General features: G+C 49.4%; 1 protein-coding gene across 1 annotated transcript in view; it reads left to right on the top strand.

The window, feature by feature from the left end:
- The window catches only part of shank1 (SH3 and multiple ankyrin repeat domains 1), a 223,434-nt gene that overhangs the window by 60,272 nt on the left and 138,769 nt on the right, over positions 1 to 24,393 (top strand). Inside the window, exons 12-14 of the mRNA XM_068019684.1 lie at positions 320 to 480; positions 11,202 to 11,315; positions 22,336 to 22,411. Of these exons, the coding sequence (XP_067875785.1) occupies positions 320 to 480; positions 11,202 to 11,315; positions 22,336 to 22,411 (351 nt within the window). The remainder of the gene's footprint in view (positions 1 to 319; positions 481 to 11,201; positions 11,316 to 22,335; positions 22,412 to 24,393) is intronic.

Here is a 24,393-nt window from a genome sequence, read left to right as displayed (position 1 = left end):
TGTCTCTCTCTCTCTCTCTCTCTCCCGTCTCTCTCTCTCTCTCTCTCTCGTCTCTCTCTCACTCTCTGTATCCTGTCTCGCTCTCTCTGACTCCCGTCTGTCGCTATCTGTCCCTCTCCCGCTTCCTCATCTGTATCTGTAACTCTCTCCATCTCGCTATCTCTCCCTCTGCTTCTCTCTGTCTCACAACTACACGTATGGGATAATTCCCCGCTTTGAGTGAGAACCAGACACTCATGTCTCCTGCTGCCCTCTGTGAGTCTTCGAGGATCCAGAAGCTGCTCTGGAGACTGACAGTGACGTATATCTTTGCTTACAGCTCTGCGATCAGTAACAAGGACTACGCAGGTGGAACACTGGGCTGGAAGCCAAAGCGCAAGCTGTACAGTGCTGTCCCGGGCAGGGTGTTCGTGGTGGTGAAATCGTACCAGCCGCAGGGAGACGATGAAATCCAACTCAACAAGGGTGAAAAAGTCAAAGGTTTGTGTGGGAGAGAGAAGTGACGCTCGGCAAAATATATTGTTGTGTACGAGCAGGAGGAGGCCATTCAGCCCCTTGAGCCTGTTCTGCCATTCAATGAGATCATGGCTGATCTGTGACCTAACTCCAGATACTTGCCTTTGCTGTCATTGGTTAACAAAAAGCTATCAAGCTCAGATTTAAAATTAACAATTGATCTAGCTCTAGTCCTGGACTCCCCAGTCAGCAGAAATAGTTTCTCTCCATCTACCCTATCTCGAAAACTTTGACCAAATCGCACCTTAACCTTCAAATTCCAGGGAATACAAGTCTAGTTTGTGTCATCAACTCATAATTTAACCCTGAGAGTCCTGGTATCATCTTAGTAAATCTATGTTGCACTCCCTCAGTGGGCAATGTATCTTTCCTAAGGAGTGGTGCCCAAACTGGTCACAGTAACTCCAGGTGCTGGCTAACCAGGGCTTTGTATAGCTGAAGCATGACTTCTACCCCTTTGTAGAACCGCAGACTGGTTACAGCGACAGAAGGAGGCTGTTCAGCCCGTCATGTCTGTGCCAGTTCTCTCTAAGAGCAACTCAGCTAGTCCTGCTCCCCCCATCATGACAGACCTGCATCTTAACTCATCTACCTGCCTGGGTTGCATATCCATTGATATCCTTATCTAGCAAAAAAAAATCTATCGTTCTCAGATTTAGTATTATTAATTGAGCATGTCGCACTTAACATGTAACATGTAGCATGTGAGGGAAAATGCTCTACTCTTCGACAACCTTCTGTGTGAAGAAGTGTTTCCTAACTTCTCTCTCAAATGGCCTGGCTCTGATTTTGAGGTTATGACCCCTTGTCCTAATTTACCCCACTAGAGAAAAAGTTTCTCTCTATCTACCCAATCAGTTCCTTCCAAAATCTTAAAAACTTCAATCAAATCACCCCTTAATCATCGATATTCCAGGGCACACAAGCCTAGTTTTTGTAACCTCTCCTCATAAACTAAGTCTTTCAAGGCTGAGATCAATGGATTTTTTTTTTGTTGGGTAAGGTTGGAGCAAAGACGGGTGAGTGAAGTTGAGGTGCTGAATCAGCTGTAATCTGATTGAATGGTGGGATAGCTTCGAGGGGCTGACTGGCCTCCTCCTGTTCCTAAGAGAGAAACTCGCTCCTCAGACAATGTGCTTACTTGTTTAGAGTGGCTCTGGTTTTCTCTCTGTATTTTACTTTATCCTTTGTGTCTCAGTGGTTCAGTGAACCATTTGAGACTGAGCTGTATGATCCAGGAAGGTCTGTGGCCTAACGCCAGGTCTGTGCTGAGAGCTGATCTCCGCTCAACCTGCTACAGAGGCCTCAGTACTGCCCCCAATCCCCCCAGCATGATGGGGGAAGGAGAGGGTCAGGGACGGAGAGTCGGGGCGGATTGGTGGGGGGGGGGGGGGGGGGCGGGCGGGGTGCGAGTTGGGGGAATAAAATCCTCACAATTGACTGGACATCAGATGGTCAGCCATGTGATGATGCCTCCTGCAGCCAAATTGTAGAGGCACAGTGGGCTGAATGGCCTCCTTTCTGTGTTGTAAGCTTCAATGACATGGGGCGAATTGGATAGCTCTTTCAAAGAGCTGGCACAGACATTGATGGGCAGAGTGGTCGCCTCCTGTGCCATGTCATAGTGATGTGCAGGTAAAAGGTGTTGGGCCAAACTCTAAGTGGGGGCTAGAGCCATCAGGAGAGAAGGGGAGGAAAATGGAGAGTAAGGTGGGTTATTGGGGTTTGGGGGTGGGGAGTTATTTTCCCAAAGAAACCTCTCTTGCCTTGGCTTCTGTCACTGAGTAAAAGTTTCCATGTTGAAGGCTGCGAGTTAGTGTTCAATGATTTCTGCATTGCCTTTGACCTTGTTCTATTTAACTGACTGGCACAGAAAAGGCTCCGTGTGGAGTTGAACTGCTGCTGTCAGATATTAATGAGAAGCGCGGGCCACGTACGAGTGACTCGGAGCAGACGCTCTCCACTGGTTGGTGTGATGTCGCAGGCCTTTACCCGTTATTGTGCTCATTCCTCGTGAGTCGCTATTTATAGCTCTGGCCTGGATCTGCTACTCGCTCCTGTTGCTGGCTCCCCAGTGTCCTGTGTTCATTCTCTCTCTCTCTCTCTCTCTCATTGATGTACGAGGCTGGGTGACTCTATGTAAAGCTCTTGCTCGCTCTTTTTTTCTCTCTCTCTCTCTCTCTCTTTCACCCTTTCCTCACTATTCTCTTTTCTCTCCTCTACTCTCTCCTCTTATCCATCACTTCACTGTCTGTCATCTCGTTCTCTTTCCCTGTCTTTTTTTCTCTCTCTTTCCCCCCACCCTCCCCCCATCCTCTACTCTGGCCCATCCTCACTTTCTCCATCTTTTCTGCTGTCTGTTTTGTCCACCATCTCTGCACTCCTCCAATTCTGTCCTTTTGAGCATCCCCGATTTTGATTGCTCCACCTTTGGTGACTGTGTCTTCAGCTGCCTGGGCCCTAAACTCTGGAATTCCCTCCCTAAGCCTCTCCACCTCTCTACCTCACTTTCCTCCTTCAAGATGCTCTGTTTGACCATGTTTCTGGTCACTTGCTCTAATATCTCCTCGTGGCTCAGTGTCACATTTTGTTTGATAACAGTCCTATGAAGCACCTTGGGACATTTAACCATGTTCAAGTTGTTGTTTATCAATGGTCCCTCTCTTCTCTCTCTTTGGCCTCCTTGTCTCTGGAGACAATGGGTAAGCGCCTGGAGGTGGTCAGTGGTTTGTGAAGCAACGCCTGGAGTGGCTATAAAGGCCAATTCTAAAGTGACAGACTCTTCCACAGGTGCTGCAGATAAAATTGGTTGTCGGGGCTGTTACACAGTTGGCTCTCCCCTTGCACTTCTGTCTTTTTTCCTGCCAACTGCTAAGTCTCTTCGACTCGCCACTCTTTAGCCCCGCCTTTATAGCTGTCCGCCAGCTCTGGCGATCGCTGGCAACTGACTCCCACGACTTGTGATCAATGTCACAGGACTTCATGTCGCGTTTGCAGACGTCTTTAAAGCGGAGACATGGATGGCCGGTGGGTCTGATACCAGTGGCGAGCTCGCTGTACAATGTGTCCTTGGGGATCCTGCCATCTTCCATGCGGCTCACATGGCCAAGCCATCTCAAGCGCCGCTGGCTCAGTACGGTGAATATGCTGGGGATGTTGGCCGTCTCGAGGACTTCTGTGTTGGAGATACGGTCCTGCCACCTGATGCTGAGGAAGGAATAACAGGGGCTGTTACCTCCCGTCAGACACAGCATTATGCTGTCAGGAGGCCATGGAGGTCCTTACATTCCTTTATAACCTATAAGAGGAGCTTGAGAGCAGCATTGGTCTCGGTCTCTATAGAGAAAAATCCTTCACATCTGTTTCTACCAGTCTCACTGAGCTCTGATTCATAGGACAGACTGGGGTTGGTAGGGGTACAATTGTGCGAATCTGTGTCCAACATGCTTTGGCCTTCATAGAGTTAAAGAAAGAACTTTCATTTATATAGTACCTTTCATGACCTCAGGATATCCTCAAGTGCTTTACAGCCAACTAATGCCTTTTGAAGTGCAATCATAGGTTTAATCTTGCCTGCCCCGTGGAGGGCGGGGGGGGTTTGGAGGCGGGACCAATTAGATCATGGCTGTCAGGTCAGCTCCCTGATCTTTTACAAAATTGCATTTATGTAGCGCCTCTAATGTAGTAAAATGCCCCTAGGTGTTTCACAGGAGCGTAACCAGACAAAAATTGAGACTGAGCCAAAGGAGATATTCGAATGCGCACATTCTTGGTTTGAAGGAGCATTTTAAAGGGTAAGAGCGATGTGGAGAGGTTTAGGGAGGGAATTTCAGAGCTGAGGACCCAGGTGGCGGAAAGCACGGCCATCAATGGTGCAGTGAAGGAAATTGGGCATGCACCAGGGGCCCGGAATTGGAGGAGCACGGAGATCTTGGAGGGTTGTAGGGGCTGGAGGAGGTCATAGAGATGAGGGGGTGGGGGTGGGAAGACCATGGAGTGATTTGAACACGAGGATGTTGGCGAGCACAGGGGTGATGGATGATTAGGCTATGGTGTGAGCTAGGATATGGGCAGTAGAGTTTTGGAAGAGCTCATGTTTACGAAAGGTGAAAAATATCCACCTGAGAAGGCAGGTGGGGCCTCAGTTTAACATCACACCTGAAAGGTGCCACTGGCCTAGAAAGACCTAGATTACGCACTCAAGTCCATCGATTGGGGCTTGAACCCATGCCCTTTTGTCTCAGAAGTGAGGGTTCTACCACTGAGCCACTTAAAGCATACGCCAATAAATGCCATAATTGTGTACTGGATAATCTCAATTCATTGTGGTTTTTGAGATTCCTTAGTTGCGGGGTGGGTCACCTGCTGGTTATTATTGTGTCAACTAAGATGGGGCTGCCCTGCGGCCTACTCACTGGTGAAGGAAATCTGTTCAATTGTTAGAGATGGTGATCTGCAGACTCCAGTTAACATTGCATAGCTTGGGCTGCCAGGATTCTGCCTGTGGGGTCCATTTACCTGTTCCCTGAGGGTGCCCTGCACAAAGCTTTAGCTAATGAAACCTGTCCTCATTGCCCTTGCTGCTAGAATAAGCCTTCGAGCCTACATCTTCCTGTGTGTAACAGCCATTAACCCTCTGAGATTACCATGGCAACATTAACCCTCGGAGATTGCCATGGTAACGCTAGATTCAAACGGCCCAGCGCCACTCCCTCCATTGATCCTATCAGCACTGCATGAAATAGTTGACAAAACCCAGCACCTCTTCATCCACCTTCAGCAACTCATGTCAGCTGAGAGCCTTTGTTCAACTGTTGCCATGGGAACAAAGCTCGTGCCAGGTGAGAAGGTCAAAATGTGGAGAAATGCTCATTTTGTATTTCAGTTTTCAATCCCTGTTATTTCTGTTTAGTTATCTCCATTTCCCTGAGTATTTTTTTTCCTGTGGTATGCATTCTACCTACTGCCAATCTTCATTTCTCTGCCTGTCATCCCTATGGTCCAGGATAATATTAACTGGCTGACTAGCCCCAGAATCTCAGTCATAACCACTTATTCTGTCATTTTGTCTCCACCTCTTTTTCCTCCCTAATTCTCCTCTCTCTCCACTTCTATTTCTGTAGTTCCCTTTACCTTCTATTCTCTGTCTTTTTCTGCATCTCTTCCCTATATTTATCTTCCTCAAACTAGCAACACTGTCTTCTTTTCTCTTCCTCCCCACCCCTCTCTTGCTGTTTCTGTCACCCCTCTAATTCCTTTGCCTCACTCTGTCTGCTTCCTCTTTCCCTCTCTCTCTCAGCCTCCTCATTCTCTCTTTACCCCCACCTTCTCTCTCTCTCTCTCTCTCTCTCGCTCTCGCTCTCGCTCTCTATTCCTGGCACACTTTCTATCTCTGTCAGTTGGCTCGCATTATGATTTGGTGCACTTCCTCCATACTCATCTCTCTTCTCTTCCTCTGCCTCTTACTTTCCTTCCTCATCAACTTCTCTGCCTCTTTCCTTCTCCGCTCCATCTCCACCTCCTTTCTTCCCCCTCTTCCTCTCTCCCCTCCTCCCTCTCCCTCTCTCTTTGCCGCCTCTCTGTTGTGTGCTGACTTGGCCGAGCAGGTCTCGCCTACCTCCGAGTCGGAGTACTGTGCTCACACATACCACACCCGGGTACAGGCTCGCTGACCAGTGCAGTGCTGTGGACATGCGGTGCTGTCGGAGGTGCCATTCTTTAGCTGAGATGGTAAACCTGTTTGTTTAATCCAGTGATTCAGGAGAATGTTATACCACCATGTAAAGAAAAGTAGGCCATTGCTGGGGCTTAAAGGGTTAAGTAAGGAGGACAGGTTTCATAGCGTAGGCTTGTATTCCCTTGCGTATAGATGGTTTAGACATGATCTAATTGAAGTGTTTAAGAGGTTTAAAGGAGTAGATAGAAGAGCGAGAAACTACTGGAGGGACGAGTCCAGGATAAGGGGACAGAACCTCAAAATTAGAGCCAGAGATTTCAGGGATGATGTCAGGACGTTCTTCACACAAAGGGGAGTGGACATCTGTGGCACTTTCTTTTCCAAAATGCTATTGAGGCTGTAAGATTAATTGAAAATTTTGAAACAGAGATTGATAGTTTATTGTGAGGTAAGTGTATTAATGGTTGTGGAATCAAGGCGGGTTAGATGGAACTAAGGTACGGATTTAATCAAATGGCCGAACAGACTCAAGGGGCTGAATGGCCTACTCCTGTTCCTATGACACTCCTGAGAAATCTGTTGTTCTATTCAATAAATATCATTAAAAACCAGATTGGGTACATCAGTTGTTATGTTACTGGACTAGTAAATCCAGAGACCTAGATTTTTAATGTGAGTTAAAGTCCTGCCAAGACAGTTGGAAAATTTGAATTCAGTGCCAAAACACTGTGAAATAAAATCTGGTATAGCCAACTGATTTACTAATGTCCTTTAGCAAAGGATACCTGATATCCTTGCCCTGTCTGGTCTACAAGTCTAACTGTCCTTTGAGCTTGTATCAAACTGTGACCCAAAAAACGATAAGGCCCTCCACAACATTCTGTGGGGCAACTTGACACCATCCAGGACAAAGCAGCCCTCTTGATTGGCACCGTCACTCCCTCCAACACCAGCACACAGTGGCAGCAGTGTGTACCATCTACAAGATGCACTGCAGCAACTCACCAAGGCTCCTTTGACAGTACCTTCCAAACCCGTAACCTCTACCAGCTAGAAGGACAGGGGCAGCAGATGCTTGGGAACACCATCACCTGCAAGTTCCCCTCCAAGTCACACACCATCCTGACTTGGAACTATATCGCCGTTCCTTCACTGTCACTGGGTCAAAATCCTGGAACTCCCTCCCTGACAGCACTGTGGGTGTACCCACAGCAGTTGAAGCAGACGGCTCACCACCACCTTCTCAAGGGCAAATAGGAATGGGCAATAAATGCTGGCTGTGCCAGCAACGCCCGCATCCCGTGAATGAATTTTGAAAATACTGCTCGTTCATGTCGTTGCTGTTTGCGAAATTTTGCTTTGACCAAAATTCCTGCTGCATTTCTCTTCCTAACGACACTTTGAAGTAACTCATTGTCTGTGAAGCATTTTGAGAGATGCGACAGGATGCTAAATAAATTCAAGTCTATTATTCCTTCCTTTTTATCCCTGTATCAATTGTGTTATCTCTCTCTACCACTGTAGCCACATATCTAGTCAGATGTTTTACTATAACCTCTTTTTTACAATATCCCTGCTGCTGTTATCAGATTGATGCACTTGTCCTGTGACCTTTCCATCACCTGTCGGCACATTCACATTCTTTTATCTTAATGCACACCCCAGAAGTATACCAGTGAAAATCTCACATCTGGAAAGTGGGATTTGCAGAAAAGATTCACGAGAATGGGTCCAGGGATGAGGAACTCCGGTTCCGTGGATAGATTGGAGAAGCTGGGCTGTTCCCCTTGGAGGAGAGAAGATTAAGAGATTTGATAGAGATGTGCAAAACCATGAGGGGTCAGACAGAGTAGATAGCGGGAAACTTCCCATTGGCGGAAGGATCCAGAACCAGAGGACACCGATTTAAGGTGATCGGCAAAAGAAGCAACAGCGACATGAGGAAAAACATTTTGACGCAGTGAGTGGTTAGGGTGTGAAATGCACCTCCTGAGAGTGTGGTGGAGGCAGATTCAATTGTGGCTTTCAAAAGGGAATTGGATAATTGTCTGAAGAGAAAACATTTGCAGGGCTACGGGGAAAAGGTGGGGGAGTGGTGAGTTGGTCTTGCAGAGAGCTGGCACGGACACGATGGGCTGAATGGCCTCCTTCTGTGCTGTAACCATTCTATGATATGAGGCAGTGCCCTGTACTTCCATGCGAGACGTTTCGTGAGATTTTTCACTGGTGTACATCTGGGGTGTACATTAAGATAAAAGAATGTGAATGTGCCTTGAAGTGATAGATAGGTCACAGAACAAGTGCATCAATATAGAGTCATTCTCTCTTCCCATTAGCTGTGGCTCACTGGGTAGCACTCCTGTCTCTGACTCAGAAGATTGTGAGTTCAAATCCCCCTCCAGAGACTTTAGCATACAAATCTAGGCTGATACTCCTAGGGCTGTACTGTTGGCAGTGCTGTCTTTGGGATGAGATGTTAAACTGAGGCTGTCTCAGGTGAATGTAAAAGATCCCATGGCTGCCATTTTGAAGCCGAGCATGAGAGTTATTCCTCCACAAACATTGCTAAGATAGATTATCCGGTCGTTATCACATTCACTGTTTGTGGGAACTTGCTGTGCACAAATTGGCTGTCATGTGTCCAACATTACTAGACTTTAAAAGTACTTCGTTGGCTGTAAAGCTTTGAGATGTCCTTAACTCGTGAAAGGCGCTACACAAATGCAAGCCTTTTCTCTCTCAGCCTCATTTCCTTGTCTTTTTCCTTCTCTGTCTCTTTTCCCAACATCCCATTTTCTATATTTCTCTCTCTCTCTCTCTCTCTCTCCTCATAGTCCGTTTGACTCTGGGAATTGCCAAAGAAATTCTGGGAATAGCCAGTGCATGCAGGCTTAAGACCACAATCCCGAGGTGCAAGATCAAATGGCAGTGCCACTGATTGTAGAGAGAGGCGGAGAGGGTTAGCAAGGAAATTCCAGAACGTAGGAGCTAGGCAGCTGAAGGGCACGGCCGCCAATGTTGGAGCGATTAAGATCGGGGACGGGCAAGGGACCATATTGCCTTGATGGCAATGTCAGTCCAAGTCAGGATGGTGTGTGGCTTGGAGGTGACTGTGATCCTGGGATGTTGCTGCTTTTGTCCCTCTGGGCGATGCTGTCGGAGTAAGTGGAGAGTGGATCCAGTTTGAACTGGACAGTCCCATTTGGCTGCTAAATCAGAGACAGCAAAAAGTCTTGTTGATAATCGCTGCCTTAAAAAGAAAAGAGATGGAGCGAAACCCCCTGGCTGCTGTCTGGCTTTTGAGTGGGCAGAAGTTGGCACCACCAGAGCCTGCGGCACATCATGCAAAGTGGAAGGGAAAATGAAAGGACGCGTTGCCTTGTGCCTGACTGCGCGAGAACGCGGAATGAGCAGTGACAGAGACAAACTCTTCAGCGTCATTGGTGTGTTTTCCAGATCAGCTCTTTGGCTGTGTGGGGTCCACAGGCTCCAAAGACGTCATCAGCACTCTTCAAAGAATGTTTTCTGGGAGAGACAAAAGAAAAACAGACTAAAATAGACTCAACAAAACAAAAGGATTGTCCAAACTGGCTGGAGATTTGCGTAACCAGTTTTTTAAAGAGGGGCTCCTGCCTGCGGGAAGCCTTGTATGAAATGCCAACAGCAGGGATGATGTGGTGAACAAACAGGTTATTTACTGTACTTGCAGGGCACCGAGACAGGAGCATAATGTGAAGAAGACTCGAGTGAAACTGGAAGATAAAGACTTGTATTCACCTTGTGCCTTCATCGCATCTCAGTGCGATTTACATACAAATGAGTTCCCTTGAAATGCAGTCACTGTTTCAGTTGCCAAAAAAACGGTCAGCCATTCAGGAGCAAAACTTGCGGGGTGATGGGGCAAAAGGCAGGGGAGGGGGACTAGTTGGATAGCTCTTTCAAGGAGCCGGCACAGGCATGAAGGGCTGAATGGCCTCCTTCTGTGCTGTACAACTCCATTCTATAATCTTGTTTCAGCGCCATCTCGCCATGAGTTAAATAAGCAAATAATGTGCTTATTGGCAGCGTTGCTTTGAGAGGAATGTTAGCACAGGATTTCGGAAAACTCACTCCTCTTCGCCGAATAGCAATTCTTTCAATCACCTGATTATGGCGCTGGTTTAACATGTCGACTGAAGGATGGCACCGCTGACAATGTAGCACTGCCTCAGTGATGTAAATGGGTTGGAGTTGGGGTGGGGAGGTGCTAATTCTCCTTGCTCTACTTTGCAATATCCACTCCACCCATACTGGAGCTTACCCGTGTGCTATTGCACAAAGCTTCTTCATTAGTCTTCCGCCTTCTCCCCCACTTGTTGTGCATTGAAAGTATTACAAAAGAAAAAAGAAGGAACTTGCATTTATGTAGTGCCTTTCACAACCTCGGGACCATCCCCCCTCCATAGTGCTTTACAGCCAATGAAGCACTTTTGAAGTGTAGTCACTGTTCAGAAAACTTCAGTCAGTTTGCACACAGCAAGATCCCACAAACAGCAATGTGATAATGACCAAATAATCTGCTTGATTGATGTTGGCTGAGGAATCAGTATTGGCCAGGACACAAGGGAGAGCTCTCCTGCTCTTTTGAATAATGACTGTGGGATCTTTTACATCCAAATGAGAGTGCAGATGTTTAACATCTCATTCAACAGTGCAGCACTCCCTCAATACTGCACTGGGGGTGTCAACCTAGATTTTATGCTCAGGTGTCAGGAATGGGACTTAAACCCAGAACATTCTGACTGAGAAGCAAGAAGCCCCCAGCTGATGTAAAGATGGTACAGCGTCACTGAAGCTCTTTTGGCTCAGTCGGGAGAGATTTGGCAGTTTCTATGATCATTTATATATTTTTTTTAAATGCAAGGGATTTTGATTGAGAGGCCGTAACTCCAAGGTTCTGAAGAGCTAGGTCACGTGGGGGGCAGTGAGATCGCGCCTTATGATGTTTTACTTTTTTCCTTTTTTACAGTCCTCGGCATTGGGGAAGGAGGATTCTGGGAAGGCACTGTCAAAGGTCGAACGGGCTGGTTCCCTGCAGAGAATGTGGAGGAGATTCCAAACAAACCTCAGGACAGCAAACATGGTAGGACATCAAGGAACAGCTAGATTGTTAAGATTCAATGTGATCACTTTGTACTTAAATTTAATGTGAATGTCTAGACATATCAAGGTCATGATGTTAGTGCTGGAGCAAGAAACACTTGTATACATTTAATTCTTTCAGTCAACTTCCAGGGCCGGTAAAGCACCAGTGAGACATAGGCCGGAATTTTACGCCACCCCCAGCGAGCCAGATGGTAGTGGGCGGGTGGCGTAAAAGTGAGCGGGAGGCCTTCCTGACCTGCGCCTGCCTCCGCCCCACTTTACGTAGGGGGGGGGGGGCGCAAAAAACAGGCCACCTGCCCTAGACCAATCAAGGCCTTTAAGTGGCCACTTAACGGCCACTTAAGGGCCTGCGCCCACCTCCACGGGGATTTTACCCCTGGCAAGCAGGCATCCTGAAGGCATGAAAAGCTGCCCGGTGAAACTTGGCGACGATCAGGTGCTTGATTGAGGGCGGCCCCCACTTCCCCAACCACCCCCACTTCCCCAACCACCCCCACTTCCCCAACCACCCCTAAGACCCAAGATGCCCCCAAACGACCACCCTTGCCTCGCCGATTACCCCTGGCGAGGCAAACCACACTTACCTGTACTCTTGGCACCATGTCCTCGGCTGGGCTGCAGTCCCAGCAGTGGCCACCACTCCCAGTGGAGCTGCTGGGACTAAGGGCTGCCAGCCCGATGATTGGCCGGCAGCTCAATGAGATGGAACTTCCTCCCTCAAGCAGGTGGAAGTCCAGTCTCGGAACAATTAAAGGCCAGGGATCCATAAAATGCAGGACAGATCCCTGGGCCAGGTGGAAGCGGGTTCGCTACCGACTTTTATGTCAGTGGCCAGCTCCTGTGTAAAATCCAGCTCATAGTGTAAATCTCCCTTTACACAATCCTATCAAACATTCCCAAGGCAAGTACAGCACAGGATTGGCTGGGCAATGTGGGAAGCACTTCCTGCCTGCAATCGGGGGGAGCAGCTGCACCTGTGTTGCTGCAACTGGAGAGGACACAGCAGAGTGGAGTAACTGGAAAGAGGTTTTCACATTTACTGTGGAACTGTTGCACTTTTTCAAGGACTAAGATGACCTGCAAGTCATTTTGGAGAGGTGGGTGTTGGAGCACTAGAGAACTATTTGTTGTTTGGACTGTTTGGGGGGAGGCACCAGATGATCCAGGGGTGGGGCTGCCAAATTCTATAGGGAGCTCTTGTGTATATCTTCTACCCTGCACAGAAGGGGCTCCCTCCCCACCCTCAACTGTGTGGCTCGGGACGGCTGGAGCTGCCCGGCTGAAGACAATCTTTATACAACAGAAAAGGGAGAGAACCGGGCGGCTCTAGTCGACCTGGGCGAAGAACCCTTCCCTAACTGGAAGGCTGAACTGTAGACTCTGCAGCAAGGTGCTCCAACCACCAATAGAACTGTAACAGCCTTGCAGCTGTTCACTCCCTTCCATCACTCGGCCACCTATCCTCGCCTCTCCTTGTCTTTTTCAGCCCTATCCTCCTCTACTCCCCCCCCCCCCCCCGTCCCCTCATCATATTGCTTGTGTTAAAGAGAAAACTGTTGTATGCTTTGTTTCTTGTGGGTGGGCGTGGCTCTCAACCCCATGGCAAGCCCCTCTTCGGTGGCGAGGCCTTCTCGCACATAGGCTGCTGCAGCTGCACCTGTTGCCCTGTCACCATTTGCGCTGATAACATCGAAGCATGGGGTCAAGAGCTACTTCCACCCAAACATGTCAATAGAGGTATGCGTAAAGGCAATGGCCAAGGTTGTCAGCCCTTCGGCCGTTGTTGCTGCCTCACAAACGTACGGGAAGGCAATGTTTTTCCTGAAGACCGAGCGGGCGGTGTCCCTGGCTCTGAGCAAGCGGCTCACCGTGGGCGGGACCTTTCTGCCAGTGGACCTCCTGGAGGCCACTGCGCAGAGGGTCATTCTATCGAATGTCCCGCCCTTCATTCCTGATGAGCTCCTCCTTCCCCACCTGCACCATCTGGGGGAGGTAAAGACAGGGCTCACCCCAGTCCCGCTCGGTCTTTGGGAGAACAGTCTCCGGCATGTGTACTCCTTCCGCACCCAGTTACTTATGCGGCTGGCACAGGATGAGGTCACGGATGGCCACTTTAATGTGGAGTTCCAGGGGGGCGGCCTACCGCGTCTTCTGGACCTTGGACGGGGCGCGGTGCCATGTCTGCAAGGGGGTGGGGCATGTTCGTAAGAACTGCCCCAACCTCCCGGCTGCCAATTCCACCTCAGCAGTCCAGGGTGGCACTGATGCACCTCCTTCCACTCCCCTTACACCTCCACCGGACATGGTTCAGTTGGTTCCGGAGGCTGTGGTTTTCACAGCCTCCGGTGGGGAGGGGGGTGCCAGTCAGAGTGGAAGAAAGACGCGGAGGAAAAATAAACACCAACAGGCACATCTCCTGGATACAATGGCACAACCTGAGCCAGAGCTCAGCCCAAGGTCCGCTAACTGGGAACCCACCAGCCCCTGGGCTGGGCTCAGGCCCAGGATGACTAGGCAAAATGAGGGTGCGGAGGCCTCTGATGACATGGAGGTCTCTGAGTCTCCGTATCCTAGTGGGAAAAAGAGGAGAAGGCACGCCTCCACGGAGGTAATTCCAGGCCTGAGGTGCAGGGCCCATCTGTTGGAGGGAGCTATCTCCTGGTTTGGGTTCCCAGGTTCCCCTTGACCACCACCACCATCAAGGCTGTAAAGCCTGGGCAAGAGCTCCCTGCCTGTCAGGATGGAGGGGAGGGGGAGACCCATGTACATGTAGCCCCTCGTGAAGGAGCAAGTGGAGCCCTGCTTGTGGTGGGGGAGCCTGGGAAAGCTCCTGGAGAAGCCTCCCATTCTTCTACCTGGGTCAGGTGCTCTGGGTGGAGGGGAGGACAAGGCCGCAAAGGGTCGGCCCTCCCAGCCAAAATCCACTCCCAACCAGGATGTACCCAATCCAGTTTTAATTGAAAATGCTGCCCTGTCTGCTGGGTCTGCGGGCACTGACTGGACGGGAGATGACCTCCTCTCTCTGCGTCCTGTCTCGGCTCCGGCTGGATTTCCGGAGTTGGGAACTTCCGTCTCCCCTGGACCGCTCCTTGGCCTGGGGACGGAGGTGGAGAAGAGTCCTGAACCGCTAGCGCCCATGGGCTCCAGTTGCACAGTAGAATGCAGAGAAGATTCCTCTGCCATCGATTCTGGGGGTGGGATCATGACGAAGGTGGGGCCAGCCAGGACGTCCGCCCCACAGTGTGTGGTGGGTGTGTCGGCCGCTGGCGGTGACCACCCGGAGGAGGATGGGGACTCGATGTGGGGTATGGAGGATGACCTTGATTCCATTGCCAATGAGTCAGTATAGTCCCTTGTGCCTCCCAGCAAGTCTCCTCTCATCCCCACAGCGGAACTTTGGGAATCCTTGCGGCATGCAGGGGTTGCTGCAATAAACTTCAGCTGGCCCTCGGCCATTGGTCAAATCTGGCGCTGATTATCCGGCCCGTCCGTGCCGCCCTCAAGAAAGCGGCGGAGGGCGCGGGCGTGAAACTGGTTGAGAGGCGCCGGTTTAAACTATTCCTCAATGGGTTGCTGGAGGAGTGGAAGGCCAGGTGCACTTCCGTTTACCTCCTGACAGTGAGGAATTGTTGACGGTTTTTAAGTACCTTTGACGTGAAGATAACCATAGCCAGCCTCAACATCAACAGCAGCAGGGGGTCTCGCCAATCTCTCAGTCCTCAGGGAAAGGAGATATGCGGTGAACTTTCTGCAGGAAACCCACACCATTCCAGGAGAGGAAGCCACCTGGCTCCAGAAGTGGCAGGGTGGGGGTCTACGTGAGTCACCTGACCCCTATTTCTAGTGGGGTGGCTATCTTGTTGGCCCCGACTTTTCAGCCGGAGATCTTGGGGGTCAAGGAGCTTGTGCCGGGCCGCTTGCTCCACCTCCACCAGGCCTGGTGCAAGTGTGCTTCTTTGAAGAAGTGTCCGCTCTCTTGAGCTCTATCGATAGCGGTGAGTGCATCATCTTTGGGGGGGATTTTAATTGTATCCTCGACGTGAGGGATTGTTCCTGTCTCCAGTGCGGCCAAGCGTCAGTGGAGAAGTTGAGGAAACTGATCAGCTCCTTCAACTTGGTGGATGTGTGGTGGAATCTCCATCCCGATTCCAGCACCTTCACGTGGAGGTCTGGAGGAGGAGGGTCCCGAATTGACCACCTCTACATTTCACAGGCATATGTCTTCCACGTCTCGGCCTCCGTGCGACTGGTGCCGTACTCGGACCACCACCTGGTGTAGGCGGAGTTCACTCCGCTCTGCACGCGGATGGGGCCTGCATACTGGCACCTTAACCGGCTGCTGGAGGACGAGCCATTCCGGGACTCGTTCTTTCGATTCTGGGTCGACAGGAGAAGGAAGCAGGGGGGCTTCCCCTTCTTGAGGCTATGGTGGGATGTGGGCAAGACTCACATCCGCGTCTTCTGTCAGGAGTACACGAAGGGATCAACCAAGAGGCGGGAAGCCAAGATGGGGCACCCAGAGAGGGAGGTGCTCGACTTGGAGTCCCGCCTCGGTCGTGCTGTCGCGGACCCGGCCCTGTGGTAGGCGCATAAAGAGAAGGACGCGCTGAGGGACCTGCAGCTCATAGGGTCCCGAGGTGCATATGTGAGGTCACAGATCTGGATCCTGGAAGATTTGGACCGCGCCTCACCCTCCTTCTACTCGCTGGAAAAATGGCGGTGGATCCGTAAGCAGCTTGTTGAGCTGCTGGCTGACGACGAATCCTCCATCACTGATCCGGAGGGAATGGGCCTCCTGGTCCGTACCTATTACAGTGCATTGTTCTCTCTGGATCCGTCCAGTGAGGATGCATGCAGAGTTTCATGGGAGGACCTGCTGAAGGTCAGCCCGGAGGACGCCGAAGGATTGGAGGTTCCGCTCATGTTGGCGGAGCTGACCGACGCCCTCCACCAGCTCTCGAGGGGCAAATCCCCGGGGCTGGACGGGCTGACCGTGGAGTTCCTCAGAGCATTCTGGGATGCCCTGGGGGACGATTACGCGCGGGTCCTGGGGGAAAGCCTGGCAACAGGGGAGATGCCCCTCTTGTGGCGCAGGGCGGTCATTGTCCTCCTGCCGAAGAGGGGCGATCTCTGCTTGCTTAAAAACTGGCATCCGGTCTCAGCACGGATTATAAGATCTTTGCCTGGGCTATGTCTACCTGCCTGGGCTCCGTGCTGACCCACATGATCCACCCTGACTAGTCCTACACGGTCCCGGGCCGGTCCGTCCAGGATTGCCTGCCCCTCTTCCACAGTTACGTTCGCACCTGGGTGTCCCTGGAGAAGGAGAATGCGGTGTCCACCGGCATGCTTGAGGCCTGCTGCGACCGATGGGCACCACAGGGGCTGGAGTGCATCATCGATGCCGAGAATGGCATTTTAATTTGAGTTTTTGGTTTATTTATCTGTTCTTAATAAAGTTATTTTAGAATGTATATAAAGGGGGCCTGGGGAATAAAGGTCTCTTCGACAAAAAAAAAAAATAGGGTTCGATACAGAGTAAAGCTTCCTCTACACTGTCCCATCAAACACTTGCAGGGGAACGTACAGAACGGGTTAGATTTTTTCTTATTGATAAATCGAGGTGAGGGCTAAGCTTGAGTTTGTGGAGCAAAAGTTGAAAAGAATAATAGAATAAGTGAGGAAAATTGGAGAGTAATGATTAGATGGCACCAAGTTTGGGTTTTCGAAGTCTTCAGATTGTAGACTGAGGGGAATGCTGAGACAGGTGGTGGAGGTCCAGGTGAGAGAGCGGACGGAGCCTCGGTTTAAGGTCTCATCCGGAAAACTGTGGTGCAGACAGTGCAGCACACTCGCAGTACTGCGCTGGGGCACCAGCCGAGATTCAAGCTCTGGAGTAGATCTTGAACACACGACCGTCTGTCTCAAAGGTGAGAAGGTCACAAAATGAGCCAAGCTGACACTGAAGAAAGTTACGAGTCGCACTGACCAAAGTATTAATAAAATGGAGAAAGATGAGAAAGTTTTCAATGGAGAGCATTTCAGGTTAGATTTTCATTGCTGCATTTGCTGTATGTGTTTGTCAGAATGCCCCCCCAGGTGCCTTCAGCTGCCTAGGTCCTAAGCTCTGGAATTCCCTCCTTAAACCTCTCCGCCTCTCTCTTTCCCGCCCCCCCCCCCCCCCCCCCCCACTTTCAAGGTGATCTTTAAAGCCTACCTCTTTAACCAAACTTTTGGTCACCTGTCCTACTATCTCCTTATGTGGCTCGGTGTCAAATTTTACTTGATAACGCTCCTGTAACAATACCTTGGGATGTTTTGCAACGTTAGATTTGCTATATAAATGCATGTTGTTGCTTTTGCATCTCTCAGAAACGGCTCAACATGCTGACCTGGGATAAATTACTTTGAAGTGCACTGACTGGTCAATGAATGTTGCCTGCCGCAAACTGAGATGCTGCCGTAATGGAAAGGAAGGACTTGACCTTCGTCAGGGCACCCCGGATAGATTTATGCAGAAACCTTGTGCGGTTTCTCTGAATTGTCGCAGTGACCTGCACTTTCAGAGAATGGAAATCAACAACTGACCTGAAATCACGCAGGATACATCGCAAATCAATTCCTGGAACCAAGGAACAATTTGGCAATGGGGAGTGGGTGCGGGGCATTGGCTGTCGTTTCGGAATTGTTCTATTGAAAGAGCCAGCACAGTGAAGACGGGCCAAATGGCCTTCTCCATATGCTGTGAAAGTTTCTGCTTGTTGTAGGTCAGATCTCTGTTGAGATGCAAGCGAGGGAACATTGGACCAGGAGGAAGCCATTCAGCCTGTTCCGCCATACAATTTTAAAAAATTCTTTCATGCGATGGGAGCGTCGCTGGCTGGGCCAGCAATTCTTGCCCATCCCTAATTGCCTGTAAGAAGATGGTGATGAACTGCCTCTTGAACCACTGTAGTCCATGTGGGGTAGGTACACCCACAGTGCTGTTAGGGAGGGAGTTCCAGGATTTTGACCCAGCGACTGTGAAGGAACGGAGATATATTTCCAAGTCAAGATGGTGTGTGACTTGGAGGGGAACTTGCAAGTGTTGGTGTATCCATGCATCTGCTGCCCTTGTCCTTCTAGGTGGTAGAGGTCGCGGGTTTGGAAGGTGCTGCCGAAGGAGCCTTGGTGAGTTGCTGCAGTGCATCTTGTAGATGGTACACACTGCTGCCACTGTGCGTCGATGGTGAAGGGAATGAATGTTTAAGGTGGTGGATGTGGTGCCAATCAAGTGGGCTGCTTTGTTCAGGATGGTGTCGAGCTTCTTGAGTGTTGTTGGAGCTGCACCCATCCAGGTAAGTGGAGATAATTCCTTCACACTCCTGACTTGTACCTTGTAAATGGTGGACAGACTCTGGGGAGTCAAGAGGTGAGTTACTCGCTGCAGAAATCCTAGCCTCTAACCTGTTCTTGTAGCCACAGCATTTACATGGCTGGTCCAGTTCAGTTTCTGGTCAATGGTAAACCCCCAGGATGTTGATAGTGGGGGATTCAGCAATGGTAATGCCATTGAATGTCAACATAGGAACATAGGCCATTCAGCCCCTCGAGCCCGTCCCGCCATTCAATGAGATCATGGCTGATCCGTGGCCTAACTCCATATATCTGCCTTTGGCCCATATCCCTTGATATCTTTGCTTAACAAAAATCTATCTTAGATTTAAAATTAACAACCGTCCTAGCTTCAACTGCTGTTTGTGGGAGAGAGTTCCAAACCTCCTACCACCCTTTGCGTCAAGAAGTGTATCCTAACATCTTTCCTGAATGGTCTGGCCCTAAATTTTAGACTCTGCCCCCTAGTTTTAGAATCTCCAACCAGTGGAAGTAGTTTATCTTTATCTAGCCTGTCTTTTCCTGTTAATATCTTGAAGACTTCGATCTATCAAGGGGAGATGGTTAGATTCTCTTGTTTGAGGTGGTCATTGCCTGGCACTTGTGTGACTCAAATGTAACAATGAGATCATGGCCGATGTACGACCTAACTCTATATACCTGCCTTAACCAAAGGTATGAAGGGAAATGGGGCTATCAAAAATCTAGCAATTTCAGTTTTAAAATTAACAATTGATCTAGCATAAATTGTTGTTTGTGGAAGAGAGTTCCAAACTTCTACCACCCTTTTGTGTATAAGTGTTTCCTAATTTCACTCCTGAAAGGTCTGGCTCTAATTTTTTAGACTATGCCCCCAGTTCTGGACACCCAGCCAGCGGCAATAGTTTCTCTCTATTGGCCCGAACTGTTCCCCTTAATATCATGAAAACTTCAATCAAATCACCCCCTAACCTTCTAAATTCCAGGGAATTCAACCCTACTTTTTTGTCACCCTTCCTCATAATTTAACCCTTGGAGTCCAGGTATCATTCTGGTGAGCTCATGTTTCACTCCCTCCCAGGCCAGTCCACCCTTCCTAAGGTGTGGTGCTCAGAACTGAGCACAGTTCAGTCATAGAGGCAGGGTAAGGACGAAGAGTGGGTTTCTGACAGGCACCTTTTCTACCATTAAACTGCTCCATTCCACTACAGCATAAATGGTACTAGAGATCTTGCAAATGCAGGTATCCCAATATTTGTAGCAATACTCAAAGTCCCTTATTTAAGCTCTGAATGCTGTAATTTTTAATAGGGGACATTCACTGCAGCTGTGAAAGCTGGGATAGCCAGTTCTCCAACATGGTCTCTTGTCGTCTTTAACGTGTGAAAGCAAATCACACAACCCCTCCGTGGACTATGGAAAGATGATGGGAAGAGAGACAAAGAGAAAAGTTGGGAGAGATTACCTTACTGCCACTTGGTTTCCCCTTTCAGCCACAGTTCTGTCTGGAGCCTGTAGATTTACCTTTCCTTGTTGTGGAGTGCCATCCAGTGGCCTTGTCAATAATTGGCAGTTACCCGCAGAGACTGGGAGCTGAATTTTCCTGGTCCTGTAGAGATGGCATTGGAGGCGGGAAGGCTGGGAAAAATAGAGGGGGTGGGGGAGCGTCGCTTCGGGATGGTTGCCCCACGCATTCCCACCTACGCAGGATCTTCCCAGGGGCGGGCTTGGACGGGGTAGGGCTATTAGTGCCCCACTTAAGGGCCATATTGTGACAGTGCTAGTATTTTCCCACCAACTGAGCACTGACCCCTCCCACCGCCAAGTGCAGAGGCCACAAGCTCCTTGGTCTCCATGTTGAGATGCCCTTATGATTTCTTGCCTACCTCGGCAGTGCCCACCGCTCCTGGTGGGTCTGCCTACATGACATTGCTGCAGACCCTTTGATTGAGCTTCCTGTTTCCCAGGTCCGTCTTAATTGGATGGGGGTTCTGGAGGTGGCTTCTTAATTGGTCACCTCCGGGAAGATTGTGACTAAAATCCCGCCTCAGCCACTTTCAGGTTCCCAACCTGGAATTGAGCCTAATGTCGGAATCATGACCCAAGCAGGAAAATCCAACACTGGAAATGTTAAGTGTCTCTTTCTAGGCAGTACATCGTGACAGGACTGTTCCTGGCCAGAAAAGAGACGATTGGGTAATTTTCTCCCATTAGTCACACCTGGAGACTACACTGCTGTAAGTGACTAGGAATGATGTTACGCACAGAATTTGTATTCTGTAACTATCCTTTTGCTGGAGAACATACCCTGCATTTCTTAGTTGCTGGACTTTTGGTCATGAGTTCTGTTTCCTCTAATTTGTAGTGACTCTGTTTATGTAAACTCTGTAGACTGTTTGCTGTAGTGCGCTGTGAAATAGACTCTGTAGACTGTTTGCTGTAGTGCGCTGTGAAATAGACTCTGTAGACTGTTTGCTGTAGTGACTCTGTTTAAATAGACTCTGCCTGAGTAAATAGATTTTGCTTTCTGCGAGTCCTGCTGTAAGACCCGCCACACCTCCAACTTATTGGCTGACACAGTGGTGTGAATAGACATTTCAACCTACGTTTCTTTATGCTTTGTTTTTTTTCCTAAATTGTTGCTCTATAAAATTAATAACTACCCACCACTACACCCCCCTCCCCAACACACAATCTGGTTTGGCTTTGGCACAAGCTCCCTGTAGCTTCCAGCTGATTTTCTCTCTCCAGATGTTGGGAGAATTGATCCCACCTTGGGGTATGGTCCCTGGACCCCTTGGTGCACTCTGGAGCTTTGCTGGGGTGGCCATTTACCTTGTGTGAATCCCGATCAAGAATACCAGTGTGTTATTTGATCTTGAAGGCTATCACAGCCAGGTCTGACCCCTTCCTGTCCTGAGAGTCACTGGACAATGATCATGAGCTGTGGTTCTGACTGATTACCTGGATCTCTCTCTGGAGCGCGATTGTGTGGATTGTCTAGCTCAAGTGACATCCCTGGGTTAAGCTCCGTATCCTTCAGTAATACAACCCCGTGTGTGTGTGCCTAACCTGAGAATAGAGTTGATGAAAAATATTAAAAATCGAACATGGACAAGGGTTCTGTTCCAGAGCACATAAGGAATGAGGAAGGTCGGAGGTTAGAAAGATCAGGAGCTGCCATGGAGTAACGGATAACCCCCACCCCTGTGTTACTACTGTAACCATCTTGAAAAAGCCTCCTCAAAAACTATGGCCCCTTTTTTTTTGTCAGATCCCCTGACTTTTTGAACCATTCCATTGCCCCCGCCCACCCTTTAGCGCTCAGATGTTTTACCACCTGGATATATGGAGCAAGAAGCCTTGCCAGCACAGTGCAGACTGAGTATCTTCATCTGTTCAAAAAGGAGATGGATATATTTCTGTTGAAGAGCAGGATTAAAATTCCTCTTTTAGCTCTGTGGGCATACTGATGCCACTGAGAGTGGTACTGAGCCACACTGATCTGAGGGCCCCGAGCTCCAAGTCCAGGTTTAAGCCGAGTTGGGCAATGCCAACTGTACTTGAGCTGAGCTTCTGCCTGCCTTCTTCCGCGCCCTCCCCTTCTCAACCACTTAACGATCATTTATTTTTCTCTTTTGCAGAGAGTCGGAGTGAGAAGGCGAAGCGATTGTTCCGACACTACACAGTGGGCTCCTATGACAGCTTCGATGCCCCGAGGTAAAGACCCTGTTGTTTGATTGACCCTCGGCCGTGTCTGCCAGTAGTAAGTGGGGGTGGTGGAGTGGGGTTCTCGGTGGTGTCTTCCGCTGTGGAATTTGTCACCGGGTGTTTTGAGGCACAACGCAAGATAATCTGTTCGGACCAAAATAAAAGCAAAATACTGCAGATGCTGGAAATCTGAAATAAAAACAAGAAATGCTGGAAATACTCAGCATCTGTGGAGAGAGAAGCAGAATTAACGTTTCAGGTCAGTGACCCTTCATCATGAAGGACCATGCTTGTTGGTTTTGTTTTGTTTTTAAACAGTGAGGTTCTCCCATGATCTGGCCTGGTCCCACTGACCAAGCGGGTGCTCTGAAAGAAGGAACTTGCATTTCTATAGCGCCATTCACAACCTCAGAATGTCCCAACGCGCTTCACAGTCAACTGTTGTGCTGTCGGAAGCCCGGCAGCTAATTTGCGCACAGCAAGCTCCCACAAACAGCAATGTGGTAATGATCATATGATTTAGATGTTGCTTGAGGGATAAATGTTGAGCAGGTCAGCGGGGTGATCTCTTCTCTGCTGATTCGAAATAGTGGTCAGTGGAGCTTTTACATCCACCTCAGAGGGCAGGTTGGGGCCTAGGAATAACATCCAAAAGCCAGCACTTCCAACCGTGCAGCACTCCCTCAGTGCTGGTACTGTGTGTCTAGATTATGTGTTCAGTTCCCTGGCGTGGGAGTTGAACCCACAATCTCCTGACTCTGAGTGCTATCCTGAGTCTGCCTCCCTACAAATACTACAGCTTTTAAGCTCCCTGTTCTTCAAAACAGTGGCTGTGAGGTCTTTCATGTCCAGCTGAGAGGGCAGAGGGGGTCCTCAGTTTAATGTCTCATCCAAGGCAATGCCACCCACCATTAGAATGTTACGACCATTAATATATAATTGATAGCTCACTCATGAATCAGCCTTGCTGATAGCTAACCTGAAAAGGTGCTGTGTGCCTCAGCTGTGTTTGTTGTAATGTGCGGTTAGCATACACCACCATCTCGGGAGTATGTTAGGAGATCACCATCTTCCCCTCTGTGAATATTCCTCACGCTCTTCCATCTAATCCATCAGTAATTCCCAGCATTTCTCAGACCTTTTTGGTGGTTGAAGGTTGCATAAACACAAGAGAGTGCAATGGAGGTGATGCTATCCCAGCATTCATAGGTGCAACGCAAGCCCTCTATTACAATTATAGACTGAAGTGAGATTTAAAATAATGTTTGAAATTAAACGCAAACCTTAGCCAGGTGGGCTATGAAAGTTTTACAGCAAGGTCAAGGGAAAATAGAGTGAGAAAAGAAGAAAAAGATCAGGGAAGGAGGATGGAGGATGACGTAATTCCTATGTATTTGTGGGATGTGGGTGTCGCTGGCAAGGCCAGCATTTATTGCCCATCCCTAATTGCCCTTGTGAAGGTGGTGGTGAGCCGTCTTCTTGAACCGCTGCAGTCTGTATGCTGAAGGCGTTCCCACTCCGGCGTTCCATAGGGAATTCCGGGATTTTGTCCTATCTACTTGCTGTCCTCTGCAACCCAGCTTGACTTTTTAAGACATGGAAAATCTCATACCTGGGCTTTTCCAGTCTTGACAGCTACGGTGGTTGCAGGGAGTCAAAAAGTTGTGTGTTCAAGCCCCCCTCCAGAGACTTGAGCACAAAATCTAGACCGACACGCCCAATGCTGCAACAGGTGAGTTCTGCACCACCGTCTTTCGGGTGAGATGTTAAACCACGGCCCCGTCTGCCCTCTCCGGTGGACGTAAACGATCCCACGGCACTATTTTGAAGAAGAGCAGGGGAGTTCTCCCCGGTGTCCTGGGGCCAATATTTATCCCTCAACCAACATCACAACACTAGACAGTCTGGCCATTATCACATTGTTGTTTGTGGGATCTTGCTGTGCACAAATTGGCTGCCGCGTTTCGTATATGACAGTAATGACTACACTT

This window comes from Heterodontus francisci, chromosome 41, assembly GCF_036365525.1.
Source record: "Heterodontus francisci isolate sHetFra1 chromosome 41, sHetFra1.hap1, whole genome shotgun sequence".
NCBI lineage: Eukaryota > Metazoa > Chordata > Chondrichthyes > Heterodontiformes > Heterodontidae > Heterodontus > Heterodontus francisci.
This window is presented reverse-complemented; position numbering and strand designations above follow the sequence as displayed.